At 35.7% G+C, this 22,879-nt stretch overlaps 1 protein-coding gene across 12 annotated transcripts in view; it reads right to left on the bottom strand.

Annotated features, from left to right (window-relative positions):
* The window catches only part of PIEZO2 (piezo type mechanosensitive ion channel component 2), a 289,987-nt gene that overhangs the window by 222,381 nt on the left and 44,727 nt on the right, over window positions 1-22,879 (bottom strand). For 11 of the 12 annotated variants that reach the window (XR_008211266.1, XM_052704107.1, XM_052704097.1 and 8 more), the window contains exons 1-2: window positions 21,319-21,551; window positions 14,335-14,430 (exon numbers count right to left, since the gene is read on the bottom strand). Coding sequence is in view for 11 of the 12 variants with exons in the window: in XM_052704107.1 (XP_052560067.1) it covers window positions 14,335-14,430; window positions 21,319-21,487 (265 nt within the window). In the remaining variant the exon portion in view is untranslated. Of the gene's footprint in view, window positions 1-14,334; window positions 14,431-21,318; window positions 21,552-22,879 lie in introns of those variants that run through there. The other variant, XM_052704103.1, reaches the window with a different exon arrangement.

Genomic DNA, 22,879 nt, shown 5'->3' with positions numbered 1-22,879 from the left:
AGAACAGGCTCAGAATTTGTGAGAGCCCTGTGTGAGGCTGGGGAAGGCAATGACCTCAGCAGTTTTGCCACAGAATTTTATGAATGAACAAAGAAAGGATTTAAAAGGTAAGTTAAATTAATCTTGTGTTTCCTTGCAGACCCTATCATTGTTTTTCTAAAGGAGTGAGCTTTTTAAATGAATGGTTGAGATTGAAGGATTGTGTGTTGCGGCTACTGCTTATTTTACAACTTCATTTACACAGGTGACCGTTATGCGTGTGACTTGAATTGCTCCATTATTTTTGGCTACTTCTTTTATATCTGTGTAGAAGAAGGGGGAGAAGTAATAGTAGGAGTAAATTCCTCTGGATTCTTGCACAAGTGTCATATCACATTATAGGAATTTTCAAAAAAGAAATAAACCATTATTAAAACAGTGCTAACAATGGTCCAACACAAAAATAGAGAAAATGCTATTGTGGCTACAAAATCCTACGATGTCCATTGTCTCTGTACAGCTTTTCAAGCTTTCCCCCTCAGCTTAACACAATGAAATCTGTTATCTTTGTTCCTGCTTTCCACTGCAGATATTTTTCAAGAACTGGACAAAAACAACAAGAAAATATGAACTCTTTTCAGTTCCAAAAAGGTTTTGCACAAACTGTCTTATTCTGATCAGTTTTACTCATTAATTTCGTTGTTCTGAGCAAGTTAATACAGGGCTGCTCCAAAAGTAATGCCTTCTATTTTATGACCTTGGCCCACAGCATCAGAGGCAGAAGGTAGTACAGCAGTACAGGTTGAGATCTCCCACCAATATTCCACATGTTGCCATTTGACAGATGGCAGCAGAGGGGCAGTCTGACAGAATGGCATCTGATATGGATGTGTACATGAAGCAAAGGTGCATCACTGAATTCCACATGGAAAAAACGGCACCCACTGACATTTATCAACACTTGCTGTACATTTACAGAGACCAAACAGTGGATGTGACCACAGTGAGGCAGAAGGTGGGTATAGTGACAGTGATGTGAAAGACAAGTCATGTTCTTAATGGCCATGCACAGCTGTCACACTGTGAAATGAAAAGCATCTTGATCAACTCATTTGCACAGTATGGCTAATGGTGACCACGTTGAAAAATAATATTTCATAGCTGAGAATTTTCTCTATCAAATAACATTACCGTGCTCATTGTATCTTTTGTAGTTTCCATGAAAATAAACAGGAGGCATTACTTTCATAGCAAGCTACATATGATACAATTCACAAGAGAACTGCACAACTATGATGGAAGACTCATTGCCTCCTCTGTTTTTGTTCAGTTTTTTTCTCATTCACTGAGAGCTCTCATAAGTGGAGATGAAATTTATTTTCCTGGCCAAGCTAGGTGAAAAAGGATTACATTGAAATGGTCTGAAAAGTGAGAGTTTTGGAGATATGGCAACATTCATTGCTCTTATTTCAAACATTATTTAAATATTAATACAATAAAATGTAAAACTGATATTTCCTTAAAGTAGCAATCAACAAACAGTCATGCATGTTACATGCCAAAACATGAAGAAAAAATAAAAGGAGACTTTAGACACACGTACTCTCAAAGAAAGCACAGGAATATACAAGTTGGTGTTCAGTACCATAATGAAAATATTTTGTAACTTCTTCAAACAAAACTTCAGCTCCAGCACTGATCATATATTACAGACTTACTGTCTCAATACTGACTTTTATGAAGATGAAAAGCTAGGGAATGGTAAGAGAGGATGAGGAAGAGACCATAGATCTTTGAAGCTGCTGCTAGGATTTTTACATGATTCACAAACATGGACATATCATATAACTCGACAAGAGAAAGCCTTCAGCATCTTGAAATTCTCCCATTTTCTCAGATGAATGCAGCAGCCACTCAGATGGTAGGAGGACATCAGGAGCTGGAACAGCTCCATTGTATGACAATAATCAAATATTTAGGGTGAGGGATGTGAAGAAGAACAGTAGGAATAGCAGAAAAGCGCTGCTAGCCAAGTGCTCTTGGGATACAGGAGAACCAGATTCAGGTCTCTGCTCTGAATTAGAACAGGATGTTAACAAATCTGCTTGGGTTGGTTGCATCTTAGAGTTCTCCGCTTCATCCGGAGACAGAGCAGAAATATGTGAGTAATGAGAAAATGCACACCTAGCTCTGCATCTGCACCAACAGCTTCATTTTCAAGAGTTAACAGCTCCCCCTAAATCACATTAAGACCAGAGTTAAAATGCTAATTATGGAGCATGTGCATATTAATTTTCTGCTTCCTTCTCTCCATAAGTAATGGGAATGCTTTTAAACGCCGTTCATTGGGTTTCTTATGGGCTTACTTGGTTTCTTAATATATTGCAGGGCACTTCCTGCACTGCTTATAGAAGCAAATTTCCCACTGCTAGCAAGTGTTTTCCCTGAGTAAGGTCAGCAGATTTGGTCCCAGGGGACTGAACTGATCTTCCAGCTTAGCTACACTGAAGATCCAGTAGAAAGCAAAACAGATAGAATTCTCATTTAAAATTTGCTACTATATTGTGCCCTTCTCAGACACATCATCCAACACAAGCAACTAGAAAATGTTTAGTTGTAATAATCCTTTCAATTAGTGTTCCCATTACAGTGAAACAGCTGCTGTCTACAGTATATATCTTTGTCAGGGAACTATTTATTTCCCATAATTTATTTATTTATTTATTTTTGTTTTTTAAGACAGATGCAATAAAATAGATCCATGGAAATAGCAGAAATCAAAGCAGTGAGCAACAGCTGACCAGCTGAACACCTTTGCATTGAAAAAGAGGTAATCTCTATGAGACCCCAATTTATTCTTCTGTGATGGAAAAGAAAAATAAAGTTTATGTCAATGCCAGTGACCTACACCTGAAACAGCAGTATGAGCCCTCATCATTAAAAAGAAAGCACACCAAAAACTGATCCTCCTGCTGATCAGTGGAGTTTGCACAGGCACTTAAAAGCCTTTTTGAATTCCAGCATGATAAATATTAGATGGACAACCCCTTGCTTAATGACAGTCAGGTAGAGCTGTTGGCATGTCAAGACAAACGAATCAGTACTGTTACTGCTTTCAGTTCCACACATACACGCTCACATCCCCTCCCTGAGCAGCCTGCTGCATGCTATCTATTTATTTTACTATCAAGTCCAACTCACAGTAACTGTCACTGGAATATAAACAGTAGTGACAAAAAGCATTATCATGAATAATTTAATTCAAGCATTTTGAGTGCTTCTAAATGAGCAGTCTTCAGACTCATTCCCTGTGATTTCAACTCCAGGCAGCTTGCCAGCAATTCAGACAACAGCAATAACAGGAGGAAGGAATGTTCCTCTCCCACCTGCTTGTTCCTTGTGGCATGAAAACCTCTGCCATCAGCTGTGTTTCTCTTACAGTGACCCGCAGTTAGGAATGAAGAAAAGCACATTCAGGTGATAAGCCAGGTAGTTCATAAGGAGTCCAAGACGATCAGGACACCTACATCCAATACCAGAACTGTACTGCTCTTTTCAATCCTCATCCTTTGCCCATGATGGCCAGACAGATTATTAGACTGAGTAAGGTATCACGTATCTACCACCTGCACAGGCATTTCTCTAGATACAGTTCAAGATACCAAGCTCAGTGCAGTACTAAGTATCTTCAGAACAACTGGAAGCACAACTGGTAAACACTCAAGAATCTTCTAGTTAACTCCTCTACTCTCAAAAGCTTATTAAAAAAAAAAAAAAAAAAAAAAAAAAAAGCACTTCATAAATAGTGTCTAAGCACTGTGCCCTCCTGGCTTGTTCATAAACTTACTACCAAGGGACAACTATGGGTCAGTGCCCCAGCACAACACTACCTCTCTGCTCATGAAAACAACACAGCAGTAGAAACACCAATGCAATAGGCGATGTAAATACAAAGCCCTGACCCCCAAACATCTTAAATCAAACAACCAATGGGGAGAAGGGAAGGCAGACTACTTCAACAAAAAGAGAAAAAAAGGATACAGCACTCATTTAGCAAGAACTACTTTTGTGAGGAACGTTACGCTATGAAAGCACAACATCGATCACAAAGTAGTAACAGGAACCTAAATCACTATTCAAGGCTCTACAATTCCTAGGTATTCAGACTCTGGATTCAAATGCCGCAGCAGAATAAATAGGAGTAGCTGCACTGACTTTAAAAAAAAAAAAAAAAAAACAAAACACTAGAGATTTAATTGGAATTCCAATTACCTAGAGATCAACCACAATAATAAAAACACACCTAATATTTTACTGTCTTTTTCTCTTCTGCCTTTCTTCACTATTAGAAGTGAGAAAATGTGAGCGTAAAACGTGTTTTGTATTTTTCCTACTGCTTTATTTTCAAAATCTAAACATCATCCTCTAACACTTCCCCTACCATAAATGAATCTAATAGTTTTGACTCCTGACCACAGTACTGATGAGATGACTGCAATAATGCTCCAAAGTCTTCCAAAACCTTCCATCATCTTAATCAAATCACTAGAAAGCTTCAAGTCCAGCATAACAGAACATGCTAACCACCCTCAAACTGATTAGGACGTGGGTAGCAAACCTCTGCAAAACCTCAGACTGTTACAGTTTATACACAAGATTGTTAGAGACATTAAACAAAGGATTTTTGTAACATGGGCTTGGAGGCATCGGCTGGATCACCACATTCTACTTCCCTTTATGACAGATGACCACAAGATAGAAACTGGAACATAAATGGATTGTATTCCTCTTTAAACTGAGATGATCTTCATGTTCACTCTTTTATTAGAAGCTGACACTTAGGAAACTTCTAACCCATGGTCCACCACATATGCAGTCATTACACAGTGTGCCAGCATCCTTGTTAAACTGAATAAGCCTTTCTACCTTTCCATTCTCTCCCCATTTAAGCCCAAAACAATGATTTCCCCTCATAAGGAAATAGGAAAAAGTTATTACAAGATAAAAGAGAAAGAGGTATGTTTAATTCTTTCTGGATCTTTAGCATCTTTGTTTGCATGAGTCTCCACACAGTCCTTGTTGGCCCTTTGCCTGAATTTCCCTTATAAAACATTATCTAGGTTATTTAGAAACAGCATACTTTAAAAAAACCCATTCTCATTTCAATCTTTTTTTTCTAACTTAGATATTCTTCTCTTCCAAATTTATTCTAAAGTTCGCAAAACACAAATTCATAGCAGTCCAGATGCAAGATTATGCCATCAGTCTTTGAGCATTTTAGATAATATTTTCATTCTTCCATCTAGGTCATTACACTCACTTTCAGGAATATTTTTCAGCCTTTAAAACCTAAGCATTGAAAGTCCCTGAGTCTAACTTCTGCCTCATGTTCAGTAACACTCCTTTTTCCAGCCTTCTTCCCAGCAGGCACTTTTGCCCTTTTTCTATTTATTTACTGTTCTTATTAAGAACTGAAGCACACTATTCTTTTGACCATATCTAGACTATGTTTAACTCCTATTCCATCCTTACTTTATTACAGCCATGCTTTTTCATTATTACATATATTCATATATATGTAAAGAACAGTTTTACACTTTGTTTCCATTTTCTTTGCAGGGTTTAAGTCAGCTTGACTTCTGGCAAATCTTATTTCATACTAAAATTACCTGATCTTTAAGAAGTGTTTCTTTATAGATTACCCCTCCCTCACTTTTACTCGTTCCTTGCAAACTGTTTATTTTTGATGATCTTTTTTGGGGTGGTTGGCCAGAAAGTTTGGTCTGGATTTCATCTCTAAGAGATACCTGCACCTAGGATGGGAGTTCTAAAAACGTGACTGAATTTTTAACTAGAAAATGTCACCACAGTGAAATGGTTGAGAGCTTCACTATCTAGTTTCCCTAAACTAATTTTGCAACTAAGGTTAAGGAAACTTACAGGCTGTTTTTTGTTAACTTCAGATTGTAAGAATGATGATGACCAATTCTCTCTGACGTTAGTGTTCCTCTAAAACCAAATTTAAAAATAACATTGGCTCTTCACAAGTCAATAGTTCTTTGAGAAACTGTTTGCAACAGGGAAAGATTTGGCTGTACAGCTATTAGAATCACTATCTCCAATTTACAGTATCCCATAACAATTTCACATCTATTGTGTTATTAGTATTATTTGAAATCAGCCAGATCTTATTAACCTTTTGCTTTCTTTGCTTTGGGGGTTGAAACTGATGATTATTATGGTTTTTTCAACCCAGGCCATTCTGTGATTCTTCATGCAACGTAATTTGTAGTTCTGAATGACTCCACAGTAGATGTAGATCACAGAATGATCACAGATTGGAAGGGATCTCAAGGATCACGAATCTCCAACCCCCCTGCCATAGGCAGGGCCAAAAGCCTCCACATTTACTACTAGACCAGGCTGCCCAAGGCCCAAACTGTAGTCACATTCCTCCTATTTCTCTGAAATACACAAAAATGCACATAAAGCCAGTAAACAAACTAATATACAAATACCCCTGCTGGTCATAATCAACAGACAGAATTGTGAGATTCTGCATACAAGCATCACAACAAGCTAAAAGAAGTGCATAACATTTAACTCAAGAAAAATGATTTCTTCAGAATTCAGAAAACAGAACAAAATCTTGAAGTTTTGCTTCTCTGGTATACGGAGCACTATTTCCTTCCCAACAAAATCTGTGGGCTAACCGATCAGTTCTAGGATTTCAGTGTACCATGATACATACTCAATCCCATACATACTAAAATGTTGCTATTTTTATATGATTTTTGAAGTCTGTTATTAAAATTTCATCATTCAGTTAAATTTAGAAACATGTCACAAGGTCATTCAGTTTAAAATTCTCTCTTTTTGGGGCGCTACTAGTTCCCAAATTTGAGGAAGTGTGCCCATTCAGGACAGCATTCTTGTTAGCGCTCAACTTCCACGGCTAGATAAAAAGAACACTTTTTTATTCTTGTGTTCCTCTAAATCATGAGGAAATTTCTCTTCATGCTTTAGTGGTATTAGCTTATGAGAGTTTCTTCTAAGCTACCTCAGCTACCATACTGTTTCTAGATTAGATTCCATTTTTATCCTTTCAGCTTCAAAATGTACAAACAAGAAAAGGTTTATTTTTTATTACTTCCTGATAAGGAAGATAATTGACCAGTTTTTTTTATTATTTTAGCACTTGTTCAAAAAAGAAGAAAAAAGACTTGAAAAGTAACTTTTACAAGCTGTATAAAAATAAAATGTTATCAGCATTCCCATAACAATGATAATGAAAACAGGACACACGATCCAATCAACCACTTAATGAGAGTCCTTGTTTACATTTTCATTTGTGGAAATGACAGAGTAAAGCAACCCAGAAACCAGAATCAACCCTCTCAGACTGGAATAGCCTACTTGGGAACAGCATTACAAAACAGTGATAAAAGCACAAGTATTTTTTATCATATGCAATAACATAAGACACGCAAGAGTTCTGTTCTCAGTGCTGTCAGCGTAATACTTCTTACCAGAACACTTTCACTTAATTGAAGAGATTTTTATCTTGTTTCTTAAGAAAACATTTCGACATTAAATGGCTAGAGAGCACACAGGATCACTAACAGTCTTCTGGCTCATTAGACACAAGAGGGTTACTGAAGCTGGTTAATTTAAAGGTATTGCTTCACTTTCACTCATCCATTTCTAGAACTTCCATGTATAAGCACTTCAGGATTTGGCCCATGGATCATAAATAATGCACATCATTGTTCCCTCCCAAGAGAATACTTATAATGTTGGAAGTGAAGAAACCTAGCTGAGATGGACTATTTTCAGCCAAAGGATGTTTATGTAGCAGCCTGGCATGCCTCCATAGGAAAACACATGCTCAATCCAGTAGAAACCCATTTTTAATTGCTGAAAAGCATTTTCTGAGTTATAAATAAATCTTCATACCAATTCTTCGGGCTTCTACAAAGACACACAGTAATTCTAAGGACATCTTACATAGCTTTCCGCCCGCCATAATAGAGAGTCAGCATCTCTATTATTGCCCAGAGTACTTTCTACTGAGCACTTAAGGATAGCAGGTAATAAATCATTTTTGTAATAAAGGAATAAATCATCTCTGTGGTAAAATAAGGATGATAGCATTCTTGAAAGTATAGAAACAGTAAATACAAATGGAAAAGGGTCAAAACTCAGGCAGTGCCAACTAAAAACACGAAGAATTTATTGAAATATGTTTGTAAAAGCTAATTAAAATATTAAGTCTATATTTCTCCTTTCCTAGAGTAGCTAATTGCTACATTTTCAACTTATAACAAAATTAGGGGAAGCCTTCAGATGTACAATTAACTGAATCTCATTCCAAAGCAGTCAACAGAAACCATGTGAGCATTTTTCTTTCCGAAATCAGAGTTGCTATCTCCAACCTACAAATTCATTTTTTGATGCATACAGCTTAATGAAACCAGAATGGCTGAAAGTCCCCAAATTAGTTACGAATATTCAAATCCTATTAATAGTGAATAGAAAAACTGTTAGAACTGGTTTTAAAAAAAAAAAAAAACAAACAAAAAAAAACTTTTCAATCTTTTCTTCTCGCATTTTCAATGCAGAAAAAGATGTATATCTACATATATCACCATTTAAAAGAAACAGACATTAAGGACAGGTCCATTTTCTACCTGTTGAATATATTAAGATGTTACATTCCTTAAGCATTTCATTCTTTGTGACTATGCCTATACGTAGCTTTAAATATCAAATTTATCATCAGTAGGACGAGATTTTTAGAGGACTAAGAAGCTAAGTGAATTTTGTTAAAAAATTATAGGCATAGCTTCAAATCAGCGTTTTAGCTTTGGGAGCATGGCATTTATTTAGTCGTTAGTTGGGCTGTTGGTTTTTGTTTTGTTATTTTTGGTGGGTTTTTTGGCGGTTTTTTGTTTTTTTTTTTTTTTTTTTTTTTTTTTTTTTTTTAAAAAAAAAAAAAAAACTTTTCTTCCTGAAGTTATTTCCTATTGCTTTCTGCATATATGCTTTGGGCAGCAGTTCTTGTGCACGCAGTGTTAAGAATTCTTGAAAACTGAGCTGGGTGTCTGCTCTGAAGCAGATACATTTTTGTACTACAAAACATGCAGCCATGAAGTGCAAACATGTACAATTCAGAGTTCAACAATAAACTTCCTTTCATGAGTATCACATGACAATATTCACTTAAATTCCCTATCTTTTTTTCCAAAAACCTCAGTGCAACATAACGCAGATGAGATTTGAAATTGAACATCTGATTTAAGATATATGGACCCAGTGGATGCACAAACAGTCTCTCAGAGCACCATCACGAGAAACCTACTGTTCAGTGGCTGTGTAGGTTGACCCAATCAATAACTTAATTATGTAAGTTAAATGACTACAGCTAGTGTTACAATTTAGAAAATTAGTGCAACTGAGAGTGAATGATCTGCTAATAAAACAGATGCATTAAACTGCAGCATATGCATAGGATAATTTCTTAATTTTTTTTATTATTTTAAATCAAAATAATGTTTGTAGAAATATTTTTTGCTATATTCATTTGGATCAACACAGTGTTGAAAACTCCTGGATTACACATGGTGATCTAAATGGTTTGCCACTGTAGCCCTTCTGCATCTTACAATTCTATGCAGATTATTCCAGATTAGAAGCCCTTTCAGATTTGCAAAAAGTCTCCTATTCCATTTATTTACCATTGTTTCAAAGATACTTAAAATAATCCTCAATTAAAAATTCGTTTGGATTTTTCATCAGTTTATCAATTCACACATTTTCAAAACATCATTCTTATCAGTATGTATTAAAGTAATATTTTTTGCATAGAAGAGAGAGAAGTTTTGTTATGCCAACTTCATTCAGAAACAGTTCCATTTCTTTTGCCACTAACCAGTCAACAAAATCCAGTCCATACCTGAAATTATTGTTTTTTCTAGTTTATGTACATACTGGCTGGCTGCAGTGTTTTACAGTTCATGTCTTCCACGTCTAGGATACCAGAAATAAAGTGAACAAAACTAACTGCATATAAACTCACCCCTATTACAGAAAAGAATTTTTAAAAAGGAAAAATGCCACATAAAGGTGTCTAGCTAGTAATGCTAGATTTCTAGACAATCTAAATCAGCAGTTGGAAAGTAGGATTTTATAAAGTTTACAGTCTCTTTCCTCCAGTGAACTAAATAATCAGCAACTGACTTAAATTATATAAAAAACCACAGCCTAAAAATCACATGGCACTACAATACATTTTGGTGTTTAATCATCTTTGTAATCACTGATATCAAGTATTACAAGTAATAGACAGAGCTTAACAAGACAGTTAACCAAATACGTTTTCAGCTGCACATAAAAGTTCATGAATACAATTTCCCGTATTCAGCTAGATCTATAGACAATTAAGAAACACTTCAGAAAACAGCATGTTCAGCTAAAACTCAAATAACTCAGAGTTTCAGATCTAACTGAAGGAGGTGTTTCCTTTACCTTAGAAGACGTTCATATTTTTGATGGGGCAAAGCAGTATGATATCTTAAAGCTGATATACTGAGCACATACAAACAGGATGCTGAGTCTCTTCCCCACAGACAAGGATTAATAAGTTTTATCTTAGTAATTAGTTTTAAAGGATATTAAATGTTTAAGAAAAAATAGGAAAAAAAACATCAAAATTTATTAAGATTTAAATACTAACCGAAATGTTTCAGAGAATATAGAATTTTTTTCCCCAGGGTATCTAGAGGTTCAGATTTCTTACAAAAAAAAAAATTAATCTAAGTTGATATCATCTATTTCAGACTATAACTACAGAGTTTATAACTGTGTTCTATAGTTTCTTCTCTATCGAGAAAACCCTAAGTGCAATGGATAAAAGATCAGTAACTGCTAGGTATAAGGTGATGAGGTGAGAAGACAGATAGAAGAGCAAGAGGTAGGAAAGTTGGTCAGAGACTGTGACTGGGGAGTAGAGTGAGCCAGTAGACAAGGAAGGAAAACATTCATGGAGGGAAGATCAGAAAACTCAAGATTATTTATTTATTTATTTATTTAAACAAAAGACTTAATCAAAGGCAACCAAGGCTTAACAATGAGTTAAGCAAAACAGAAATAGGAGAAAAGATCAAAAATATTATTCATGTGAATGAAATGGAAAGGAATGGAAAGGATTTTTAAAAACAAAACAAAAAAAAAAAGTATAATATATAGTCACATAGTGGTTTTGTGCTCTTTTGTTTTTGAATGAAGTTTCTTTTACTCAACTTTTGACACTTTGAATTAATGATGGTTTGGCTAGTTTTAGTTAAAATAGTTATAGATTTCCCTTTCATTTTCCATTCTCTGGACATCAAAAAAATCCTTCCACATTTTCTAGAAAGACTCACATATACACTCACATAGAATTAAAGATGGTCACAGTAATAGTAGCCCAAAATGGTTACATTCAGATATATTGAATTGACTCTAAAAAAGAGAGGATAAGTGCATCTCTACACAATTACTCTTGGCGTCTAAAAAAAATGGCTCTTTTTCCTGTCAGTCATTTCTTGTTGTAGAAAAGGGTCAGCAAAAATAAAACACACAAAAACAACATGGTAACTGCACATTAACAGGGAAGCTGCACCCAAATTCCTCAGTGGACACTTCCTTCTCATCTGTCACCTTCAGCACTTTTAAGAGAAACTTAAGCTCACCAATGCTGTAAAAATGACTGACAGCCTTACCTAGAGTGGGATTTCCTACCTTTTACGCTTGTTTTATTTATTTTTAGCTCTATTATTACTGGCCCAAAGTAATACTGGATACTTACACAGTCAACATCAGCTACACCTACTCAGTTGGTACAGGTGCTGGCCCAAAGTCAGTATGTTAGTTTCTTAGACTGACCAATAGCAATGGGGTGTAAAATGATGTGGGGAAGTAAAAGAGTATGAAAAGACATGACAGAAATCCAGGAATTAAGGTATGAAATACAGATGCTAAGCAAATCTCTTTCACTCCTGTACAGTAACACTTCACGATGATGGTGCCTTCAAATAGGGGTGAGATATTTGGACTCCATAGCTAATAGCCAGATCTTAAAAGAGCCCTAGTTTTCAACTTACTCATAATTCTGCCAAGACACTTAAATGCTCTAAAACTCGAAATTTGGTCTAATTCAGATTTATCTCTGTCATGATTTTTATTGGATTCCACATCTTAACATCATGTTGTAAGCTCTCAGTACCAGGGGCTGCTGTAAGCAATTCTTGGAAATCTGACTTAGCTCTACCTATAACTCATCCCATATATGTATTAAAAACTAGGAGTACAATTACCTTCATGCAATTTTTTGCACTTCTTCACCTTTAGTTCAGGTGTTGAGACTGTATAATCTACATTGCATATACCTCTGTCAGTTAATACCACTGTAGTCACAGGAAATAATTACAAAAACCGAAAAAAAAAGAATGCAGAATGGGTTAATCAAATACAGACACTCATCTAAATAAAGTAAGCTGTGGCAGGATATAATTTTGGTAAGTTTTTCAAATATTTATAAAAAGGATCTACATCTATCCTAGCTAAAATAAACGAAAAACAGTGAGTCATCATAGTTAGGATAGGTCTGCACGGCACAGATCTAACTCTGCCTTGCTTCTCTCTGCAAGAATCTGAAGGTGGTCTTCCTTATACAGAACCCCTTTACATAAGCTGGGTAAAAATCTGCACCAGCAGAAACCTTACACACAAACAGGTGGTTCTCTTTATTTTTCTCTCCTTCCTACTTATGCTAATGGTTAACGAAAACAGCAGTAAAAGTTGGTACAATAAAAGTTATATTTCCACTTGTGAAAAATTAATATTGCTACTGCCACTATACCACATATTAATGAATAGTTCATAAGCTATTTCTGAAACTTCTCCTTGCTTCTCAGTAAAAAGGAGAACAACTCACAGCATCTGTCTAAAGCAGAATAGATTCCTCAAGAACTCTTCTCAAAGAATTCAAATTTTTGTACATTTCTTTCCTTAGGAAAACAAGATCGATGTTTATATTCATATGCATGATACAAAAAATGGATGCTTAGAAGGAAGACTCTATTACACTCTAGAGAAATCTGGGAAAACTTTCTGGAATCCCAACTGTTGTGGTTTATTTTTTCCTTTTTCTTTAAAAGAAAAAAAGAAAAAAAAGGTAAGAATTTCTGAGGTCCTGTAAACTCAGATAACGCTATGCTTATAGTCTAGATTTCCCAATTTGTTTCTTTAAGAAACTGTTGATTAAAATGGTAAAAAATGATAAAAATTTCCCATTGCCATGAGACTGAATTTGTGAGTAGAATTATGACAAAGTCAGCATCAGAAGTTCTTTATATGTCTCCTTTACATTGGTAGTGTCATGAAACCAGATTGTTTTCTAAGGTACCTCATCCTTCACACTATTTACATCAAAAAGATGAGAGATGAGTATTTTACTTTAGCATTACGTAATATTATTTCTCACTGTGGTCTGAAGTAGAATCAGGAAAGCATGAACAGGAATGATACGTTGCATTAGTACACTGAAATTCAGTCATCTGCAATCTCATCTGAGAGGCTACTAGGTGAATAGTACAATAGTACGTTAACATATCCTCACTGCAAATTTCCCTAACAGATTGCAAATCCTCAAGTTACAACACTGTCCCTGCTATCTTTCAAAAACTCACTTCTTTATGCAGACAGAAGGTGCCTCACAAACAGCAAAATGTAACATTTGATAGAAATGGTTTCTGTCTTCATAGGTTTGTACAATTGCTTTCATATTTACAATTGTAAAAGTCTAATAAGTATGGGATACATGGATGCTACTTGTCATCTCTACCAAAAAGAATTTATTATTTTTTACCAAGACAGTTGAATAAAATAAATCAGGGTAACAACAGAGTTTAAATAAACATCTTAAACATAGCTGAGTAAAAAGACGAAGTTGAAATTTAATTCTTAACAGTAACTACAAATCCAGCCCCTTAGGCACAGTAAAGATGCCTTCAGGGACTCAATTTTTCTACCTAGACCATTTCACTATTCCAGGTGAAACAGCGCCAAAAAAGTAACTCTCAGTACCTAGCTGCACGGTGGGGGGGGGGGGAAATGAAACACAAGCATCAGGCTTGAAAGTCCTTCAGCACCAAAGCCAACTTAGAGTTTAACTACAGCATCTGAGTTTATAGCATGTATTACAAATTAGCTCACTTAAGGAGGAAAAATACTTCCTCTTATATTACTAACCAAGACTTTTGCAGGCACTGTGTCCACAACAGATTCTTAAAAATGAATCAAGGAACGTCTTACCTTGCATCGTTGTTTTTGTGGGTTCTGAAAACAAAGGAATGAGCAGGAGGTAGATGAGGTAGACAAAGGAGAGTCCATTGTAACGGAAAGCACAGGCTGTGAGAAAAGAAGAACATACAGCTTAAAGATAATGTAATTTAACAGCATAGAGTAATCAAAATTTGAATTTCTTATTTACCGTAGCAACTTTTCACCATTTTTAATATAATTTCTATGCAAGCCTTTAAGTGCCTGCTTAAAATAAGTAATGACATTAAAACTCTTGAAGTATTCTTACATTAATAAACATTTTAAGCTTAGCACTAGAGACTCAAGCTACAAAGACTTTGTATGGAGTGACGTACAGTCAGTTACTAGCACAAAGTTCTACATTTCTCATCTGTAAACTCAGAAAGCCATCCTCCATAAAAATATACAGAGATGCATAAATCAGAATTCATGGGCTCTCTTTAAGAATATACCAGTATCTAAGGCAAAGGATCAGTGTTATCAGTTGGCCTACTACCACCAGCAGTAAATTTATGAGTTAATAACAAACAAAAATAACTTGGCTGTGACTTAATTTCAGTACATTCCCTATTATCATATCTTGTTTCTTGATCTCCATTCAAGTATATTTTTTTCCCTCAAGAGATTAGTGTTTTAGAAAGCTACTCTGCCACTGCAAAAAACTATAATCAAACATATTTAGCAAGATAAAAGAGTAAAAAACTGCAGCAATGCAATTATTGTTCTGCTCCGTGACTTTATCTGACAAATACATATGTTCTTAGGTAGAATAGATTCATTTGTAAGGGACCTACAAAGATCATTGAGTCTAAGTGTCACGTTACTATTATGAGCTTTCTCCAAATGCCTCTTAAACATGCACACTGCACCAACCACCTATTTAGGAAGCCTGTTTTTGTCTCTATCTAGCCTCTCAGTAAAGGTATTTTTCCTAATGTCTAGGCAGAACCTCCATTAATGGAGCTTTGAGCTATTCCCACACATCTAGTCACAGGATACTAATAAGAAAAGATGAGTACTTCTCTCTCCAGTTTTACCCCCAAGTAAGCTGTGGAGAGCAAAGATCAGCCTCCTTATCTTCAAGCTTAAAAACCCCGTGGCCCCAGCTGCTCCACTTTATAGGGCATTCCCTCCAGCCTTTTAACCAGCCTGGTTAAACTTCTCTGGATCCTTTTTATATTGTGCAGACCAGAACTGGACACAACATTCAAAGTGAGGCCACATGAATGGTAAATAATGATGGGATAATCAACTCATTTGACAAGTTGGCTATGGTGCATTTAACACACCCTAAAATGTGGTTTGCCTTGTTGATGCCAAGGCATGCTGCTGGCTCACATTAAGCCTGCTATCACCAGCACTTCCAATTCTCTCTGCAGTGCTGCCCTCAAGCCACTTATCTCTCAGTTTGATTTTGTGTCCAGTATTACTCAATCCCAAGTGCAGAATCTAGCATCTATTTTTGAACTTCACACAACTGCTGATTCCCAGTTCTCCAAGAAATCTGGATCCCTCCGGAAGGCCTCTCTCTCATCCTTCTAGAGAGTCAACAGCACAACAGCATTTCACAGTTTAGTATTATCAGCAAACTTGCTAAGAATGCATTCAAACCCTGCATCCAGATCACTGATTGATAAAAACATTGAGCAGAACTGACCTCAACACTGAACCTTGGGGAACACCACTTGTAACCAGCCAGACGTAGCCCCCTTCACTACAACCCTTTGACCATTTCTATTCAGCCAGTTCTCCATCCAGTGCAGCATGTAGCTGTTCACCTCACACTCGGACAGCTTGGCTGGAGGCATGGCATGCTGTGAGTGATAGTATCAAAAGCCCTGCTAAAATGTAGAAAAAAACCCTACATTTACCATCATCCACTAAGTGAGTGACTTTACCATAGGCTATCAAGTTCTAATACTCAAAACCATGAAGAACAATGCACTTAATATTAAATCTGCTTCACACTCTAGTAAAACAACAGAGGATGATCCATAAAAATTAAATGACTCATGATAATTTGCAGTTCCTTTGGCATTCACAAAAGTCTCCAAGGCAACTGTAAGCAGATGCCCACCAGGTTGGAGATCAACAGAATTCCATCAACAGATAAAGCACCTGCACAAACAATTTCCTGGTAAGCCAGGTAGCACAGAAATTTCTGGATATTTGAGTTCCATTGGTCAGTTTGCACCATCAGTTCTGTCTCAAAGTTACTGCAATTTTAGGATCCAAGGTTTGTTACCTCTCCTCAAAACCATCTAATCGATTAGCAAAATTAATTTCAGAAGAATTATTTTTGAACTATATTTATCTTTAAATTTACTGCTTTCTATTTCCAGAACTGAGGAGACCGTGTACTCAAAGCTTTTCTACTCTGCAACTATATAAACTGGACTATTAAAAAGCATTACTTTTCCATAAAAGCCTTCCCTTATCTTCATATAGCTTTTTGCAGAATTATCAAAGTATTTTGAAGATAAATGTGTATATCTTTATAAGATATATATATGTAAGATATATATGTATATATATTTATTTCCTAAACTGAAAGTGAAAATTGTTAGTACCCAAGAAGCCCTTAGATAAACTCAGCTTCTTAGAATAAGATGCCTTATAGTTTTTTTTGTTTTGTTTTTTTAAACTTCAGGGCACTTTCCCTTGGGGAAAAAATGAGTGCTCTGTAACACATAAAATTGAATTCTCCATAAGTGATTATTTGAAATATTTTTGTTTTAGTGCATAACTCCATACATATCTATTTCTATAGATAGATAGATAACTTTCAAGCCAGGGTCACAATGGCATCTAACACAAAGCTATGGCAATTTAATTCATCTTTATTCCATAGGAGTTAGAAAATAAATGCATAGAGAAAAAATATCATGCAAACTTATAAAATTTCTGCAAAGAGTACCATAAATTCATATCAGAATATAAAAGATAGCTGCAGTGTCCTATTCAATCATTTGATCAAAGAGATAAATTAATCACAGCCAACTGATGTTCATATTTCACTACATCTGTAAATGTATTCATAACTCTCCCAGTATAAGTAATACAAGTCTTTGAAAACGCATATATATGTGTATTCACCAAAAAAAACTGCTGAAGCCCGCTCTTATTTATTTTCTGGAATGAAAGAGAAATCTTTTAGTCTCGCAATGGAGAACATTTAAAAAAAAAAAAAAAGTTTTATAATTTTTTGAGAAGTCCATGTCATGACTTCCTCACACAGGTAAAACAAATGAACTAAGAGGGTTGACATGCTTATAATACAAAATTTTTCCAATGATGCTACATTCACTAGAGTAAATATTTCTGTTTAGTGCCTTTTAAAAAGTCCAAGGAAGAGCAGAAGTATTAACATAAAGATTTATAATTTCTATTAGATAAGAATATCAGAATTTGTTAGGTTGAAGAACCATTCTCTTGCCAGCCTTTTATTTGTCTGTCTTTTTCAACTGAAGAATTGACATTACAGCTGGGAATTCGTAGATTACTAACATCTTAAGTGTTTTTTGGCATAGTCAATAGAAACAATATTTCAGCACTAAAAAATGACATTCATAATTGTATGTTGCTTTATCCTAACTTTAAACAACAACAAAAACTACAACAAAAGCACCTGAAACATGCATTGCACTGTGACTGCACGAAGTCATGGTCTAAAATTATGTGAAAAGCATATAATCCTAAGTGAGACACTAAGGACACTAAGTTAGACACTTTCAAGATTAAGGTTTGTTCATTTTTTTTAGGCTATACACTTTTAAATGTCCCAGCCTACATGTTCTGTAGGTTCACAGTCAATAACCAAAATAAGGGATTCTGAGACAGCGTGCAATTCATCACTCATTAAGAAACATTGATAACATTTGATCAAACTATTTTAGCGAGAATCCCAGAATTAGTATGAAAACTATTTTTCACATTTTTGAAAAATAAAGACAGATTTTAACTCATTCTTAAGATAAGCATGTGCTGTACCAAGAACCACCTCACAAAAGAAAGTTAATTTCAAACATTCCACCAGGTACAGCTTTGGAGGTCTGTAAGCAAACAATTAAGACCTAATTCGGATGACTGAACTAGGCTAAATTAGAAAATCATTTCTTTTAGGCACAACGCATGAACAAGACACTGGTGTACACCCAAGATGACACAGTTCTGGAGTTCAGGACCAAATTGTAAAGTAACTTCTAAATCAAACAAAATCAAAATCCTGCAAATCAAGGTGCTGTACAAGGCCATCCTTGTACGTACATCATGAATAATCAATTCTTACTGGAATACGAGATTCCCCTGGAACATCAATCAGCTGCTGTCCCATGACATGATTATTACGCCTCTTCACTTGTCCTCCAGTAAGACATTACATGGAAAGCTTCCATATCTTTAGAACATTTAAAACTTTAGTTTGTTTTTGTTTTTATGTAAAACTATACATATTTATTTTAACCTCAAGCATTTTATTGATATCAGGCTAATCAAGGCTAGCAGGTCCTGCATTAGGCTCCAGACTGCCTATTAGTGGCAGTCCACCACAAAAGCTCCAGAACTTCTTATTCTTCACTGTCTAGAGTTGTTATAAGCTGAGTCAGGGCTTGGAGAAAATTACCCCTGCAGGCACAATCCTCTGAGGATTTGCAGGGAGGCCACAGTCTCAACCTGTTCCCCAGGCAGGTCCCTGACACCCTGGTCACCCCACTCCCTGGCAGGGTGGGAGGACGGGGCCTTGCTACCTACCCTGAGGGAGATGGGGGTGTAAGTGCCTTTATCCACTCCACAGTTATGAACAAACTTAGTTCTCACTGGCATTAATGCTAAGTTCAGATTTTCTAGGCAACGTTTTAAAATGTGGTAAAGTGGATCATACTGATTTTGCACAAGTTCAAGAATGAGAACATTTTCAACTCTAAAAGAGAGAAGGACAGTTAAAATGTATAGAATAAGAACAACTCCAAATAAAGAATTTGGAAAGGAAAATGAGTTACAGAAAATAAAAAGTAAAATATATATTTATATACACTATCAAATATTGGAGATATGAAGTCAAGACCTGAGAAGATCGTTTTACTGCTATTTGGAGCTGAACACACTTTTATTAAACTTTCTATTAATACCCTACCTTAATATCAAGCACAAAGTTGAGAAAAAATGAAAACAGAATTTTACTTCTTTTTATATTGGTTCATGCACAAGTGCTTTTGAAAATCTACAAAACTGCAGACGTGATCTTACACAAAATATTATTAAAAAAAAAAAAATCAGTAAGTTGTCCTTCATTATTTAGTTACGGTCTCAGGTGCCTTCACTGCTCAGAGAGGGATGTGTTTGAGGAGAAAGCTCATAAATATCACATCCAAACTACAAAGCTTAAAATTAAGATTGTATGGCTTGTGCTTTTGTCTATGCATTATCCACATAATCAAGTGGTGAAAAGATAAGCTCATTTACTGTTGGCTGGATAGAATGATCCATTATAAAACAGGCACACAACTGAACCTCTTGGAGAAAAAAAAAAAAAAAAAAAAAAGCAGCAGTCACTCTTGTCTCCATCTGTCCATGTTCAAAGGAGAGCAAGATCCACGTCTGTTTCAATTCAGAGACAAGTGCAAATCTTCTTGTATCTGCTTTGATTTCTCACTTTCAACTAACACAGACATGACCGAGAGCAGTAAAAACAATAAAACAACTATACTTAAAATTAACATTGTTGGTCTAAGAATTTGTATCACCGTGTTCTGAAGATGAAATACGCCATTCCAGTTTTTATTTCAGAGATACTCTGATTTTTTTCTACAAAATTCTTTACAATATCAAGGAGGAAATTGCCATTCATTGTGACATTGGATATGTTATAAAATAAACAAAAATAAAATGGAAAAAAAAAATCAGCTATTTTTATGAAGAAAACTTCAAATGTGACAATGCATACAGCATGCAGTGCAGAACAATGCCAACTCAGGGTAAGTTACCTCTTTCATCATTGAATACTCCCTTCCACATGGTTCATCACAGCACTTTTATAATCACATTTTTCCACATGGTTCAGTGTCCATCAGGAGAGAAGACTCCTGGACAGTGAATATTTTTTCAGTGTATTTATTTATTTGTATTTACTCTTTTTTCCTCTTTCTCAGAACAGCAGCATCAGTACATTTTTTGTCCATCAGAAATCATCTGGAATCAGTTATAACTTTGTGGCAGACTGTCTGGGAACTGAGTGCAGGGAGAGAAGACAAAAAATTTTGTTCTTTCTTTCAGCTCTAGAAATACATTTCCGGTACAGCAGTCACACTTCTCAGTTGCTTTTGAAATGAAGAAAACGAACATCTCAGATGTGAGCACAATACAAACACCTTACTCATAATTATGTATTCTTAAAGACTATTCTCACAAACCAATCCAATGTCAATAAGCTTCTTTGACGTGACTAGGTATACAAACATTTCTGAAGCAAAAATCATGATGGACACCATCATCACTATGTTTTATCATTAGAAAAATCTACAGCACATTACAACTCATTTCAAGTTCAATTGCAGACTCCTACTGTCCCTCATATTGCCTTCAGTTTTTGAACTTTTTACATGGTGTCAGTAATTCCTTACTCAGTAAATGAATCTGACAAAGTCAGGTTATTGTTTGTTTGTTTGTTTTGTTTTTATTGTTGGTTGATTGATTTTTCGATATTTCTTTATTTTCAATTCCAGTATTTTCTATCACAGTGGTTAAAGCTCATTCCAGGCACTCATTCCTCTTCGCCCACCCACTTTGCATAAATAACGCACGCCAAATTCCACTCAGAAAACAGTGGTCCCAGCCTCTGCCCCCAAAAATGGAGTGGACAGTGAACTTCCCTTTTTTACATGACAAAATTAGACAGCAAATCTGGGATCTATATCAATCATCCTCAGGCTTCAGTCAGGACAGAATGCCAGCCATCAAAACAGTGAACATTCAACTTACTGAGCTCAGGAAGACTGCCTGGTTCTCGTCCCTGCTCCAGTAGCTGCTCAGGAATTTTATCTGATGCCTGTTGCAATGATAAACGCATGAGCTTGTATTTTCTCTCCAAGCCTTCAATTCTCTTTCTAGGAAAGTAACTGGGAACTAAACAAACCACTCTGCTCCTCATTCATCTTCCTGGGATGAGAAAAGTGCGTTCCTTGCCCCCTAGATATCCAGAAAGAGCAATCTGCTTGTGCTGCTACAGTTGCATAACCCTGACAAGACTCAAACTAAAAATAACAGCAAACACAGAACATAGACGACAAACAAACAGTACTGCTAAACAACATCAACCAAGGACAGATAAGGAGACACTTGTACAAGAGAGAGATTTCCACAAGCAGATCTCCACCTTCATTTATAGCCACTGAGAATCTGTTAGTTACCAGGAACAGCTACTGTGCCAAATTCTCCCAGCAATTAAATGTGAAATTTTCAGCATATGTTTCTAATCCTCCACAGCTATCCAAACTCATCATCTTTTAAAACACAGAAGTCACCATAAATCAACTGACATAAGATGCAGAAAGCAGCATAATTTTTTTTTCCCTAGCTGTTGCTGATGCTTACACTAGTCCTAAAAAAACTCAGAGGAAGGACATGGCAAAAAAACTAACGCAGACAAATGCCTCTAAGGAATATAAACATGACTAAACATCAGAGAGGTGTTAACACTAAGAAATATAAGTGTCATTAGTGAAGTTACAAGTAGGAATGCAGTGTTTAAAACTCTGCTATTATTTATTCCAGTAACAGATAGATAGACTTCCTTTCTTGGTCCATCACTGGAAAAAGAGCTCAGGAGGTTGAAACTGAAAGTCATAAATCTGGGTGATGACACAGTGCTTTAGAGCATGCTACCACTGTGTTTACCAGAGGAAACAGAATTTCAAAAGTAGTTATCTCCAGGATATGTCAATTGTGTAAAAAAAGACCAAAATTCATAGTTCTTGTAGTCACACCAAGTTGATGTTTCTTGTATAAAATATGTGCTGTTGTTTAAAGAGGAATTGCGCATTTCTTTCTCCCTTTAAAATATGCTAACATTTTTCCCTTATTGTGAGCATGTCAAATTTTTAACATGATAGAAAGATATGCTCAGGAATATCATGAATTGCCTTTCAAAGCATTTGTCCTAACAAGGTACTGTAGAGGATTCTGGGGAATCATGGAATTCTAAGAGATGTTGGGAGATCTTACTACTGCAAATCTGTTTTGATCAATAATTATTTAGACCCTAATGAATTTCACCTGAACATGATCATAGTACATACTATGAATTTGACAGCAAGCATATAATCATGTAACAAAGCAGAAAATATCTTCTTTTTACATTCATTCCGAGTAGAAACATTCTCCAAAAATCACAAGGCACATATTAAAACTGTATCTGTTTCTATACATATCACTAAAGAATTGCTTTCTGTATCCACAATATAACAATCTACATTTGGTCATCATTTAGGTTGCCAAATCTCTGGTGCTTGTGGGAGGTCTTCTATGAGTTGAAACTCCATTA

The sequence above is a fragment of the Tympanuchus pallidicinctus genome, unplaced genomic scaffold (genome assembly GCF_026119805.1).
Source record: "Tympanuchus pallidicinctus isolate F22 unplaced genomic scaffold, pur_lepc_1.0 scaffold5, whole genome shotgun sequence".
Taxonomy (NCBI): Eukaryota; Metazoa; Chordata; class Aves; order Galliformes; family Phasianidae; genus Tympanuchus; species Tympanuchus pallidicinctus.
This window is presented reverse-complemented; position numbering and strand designations above follow the sequence as displayed.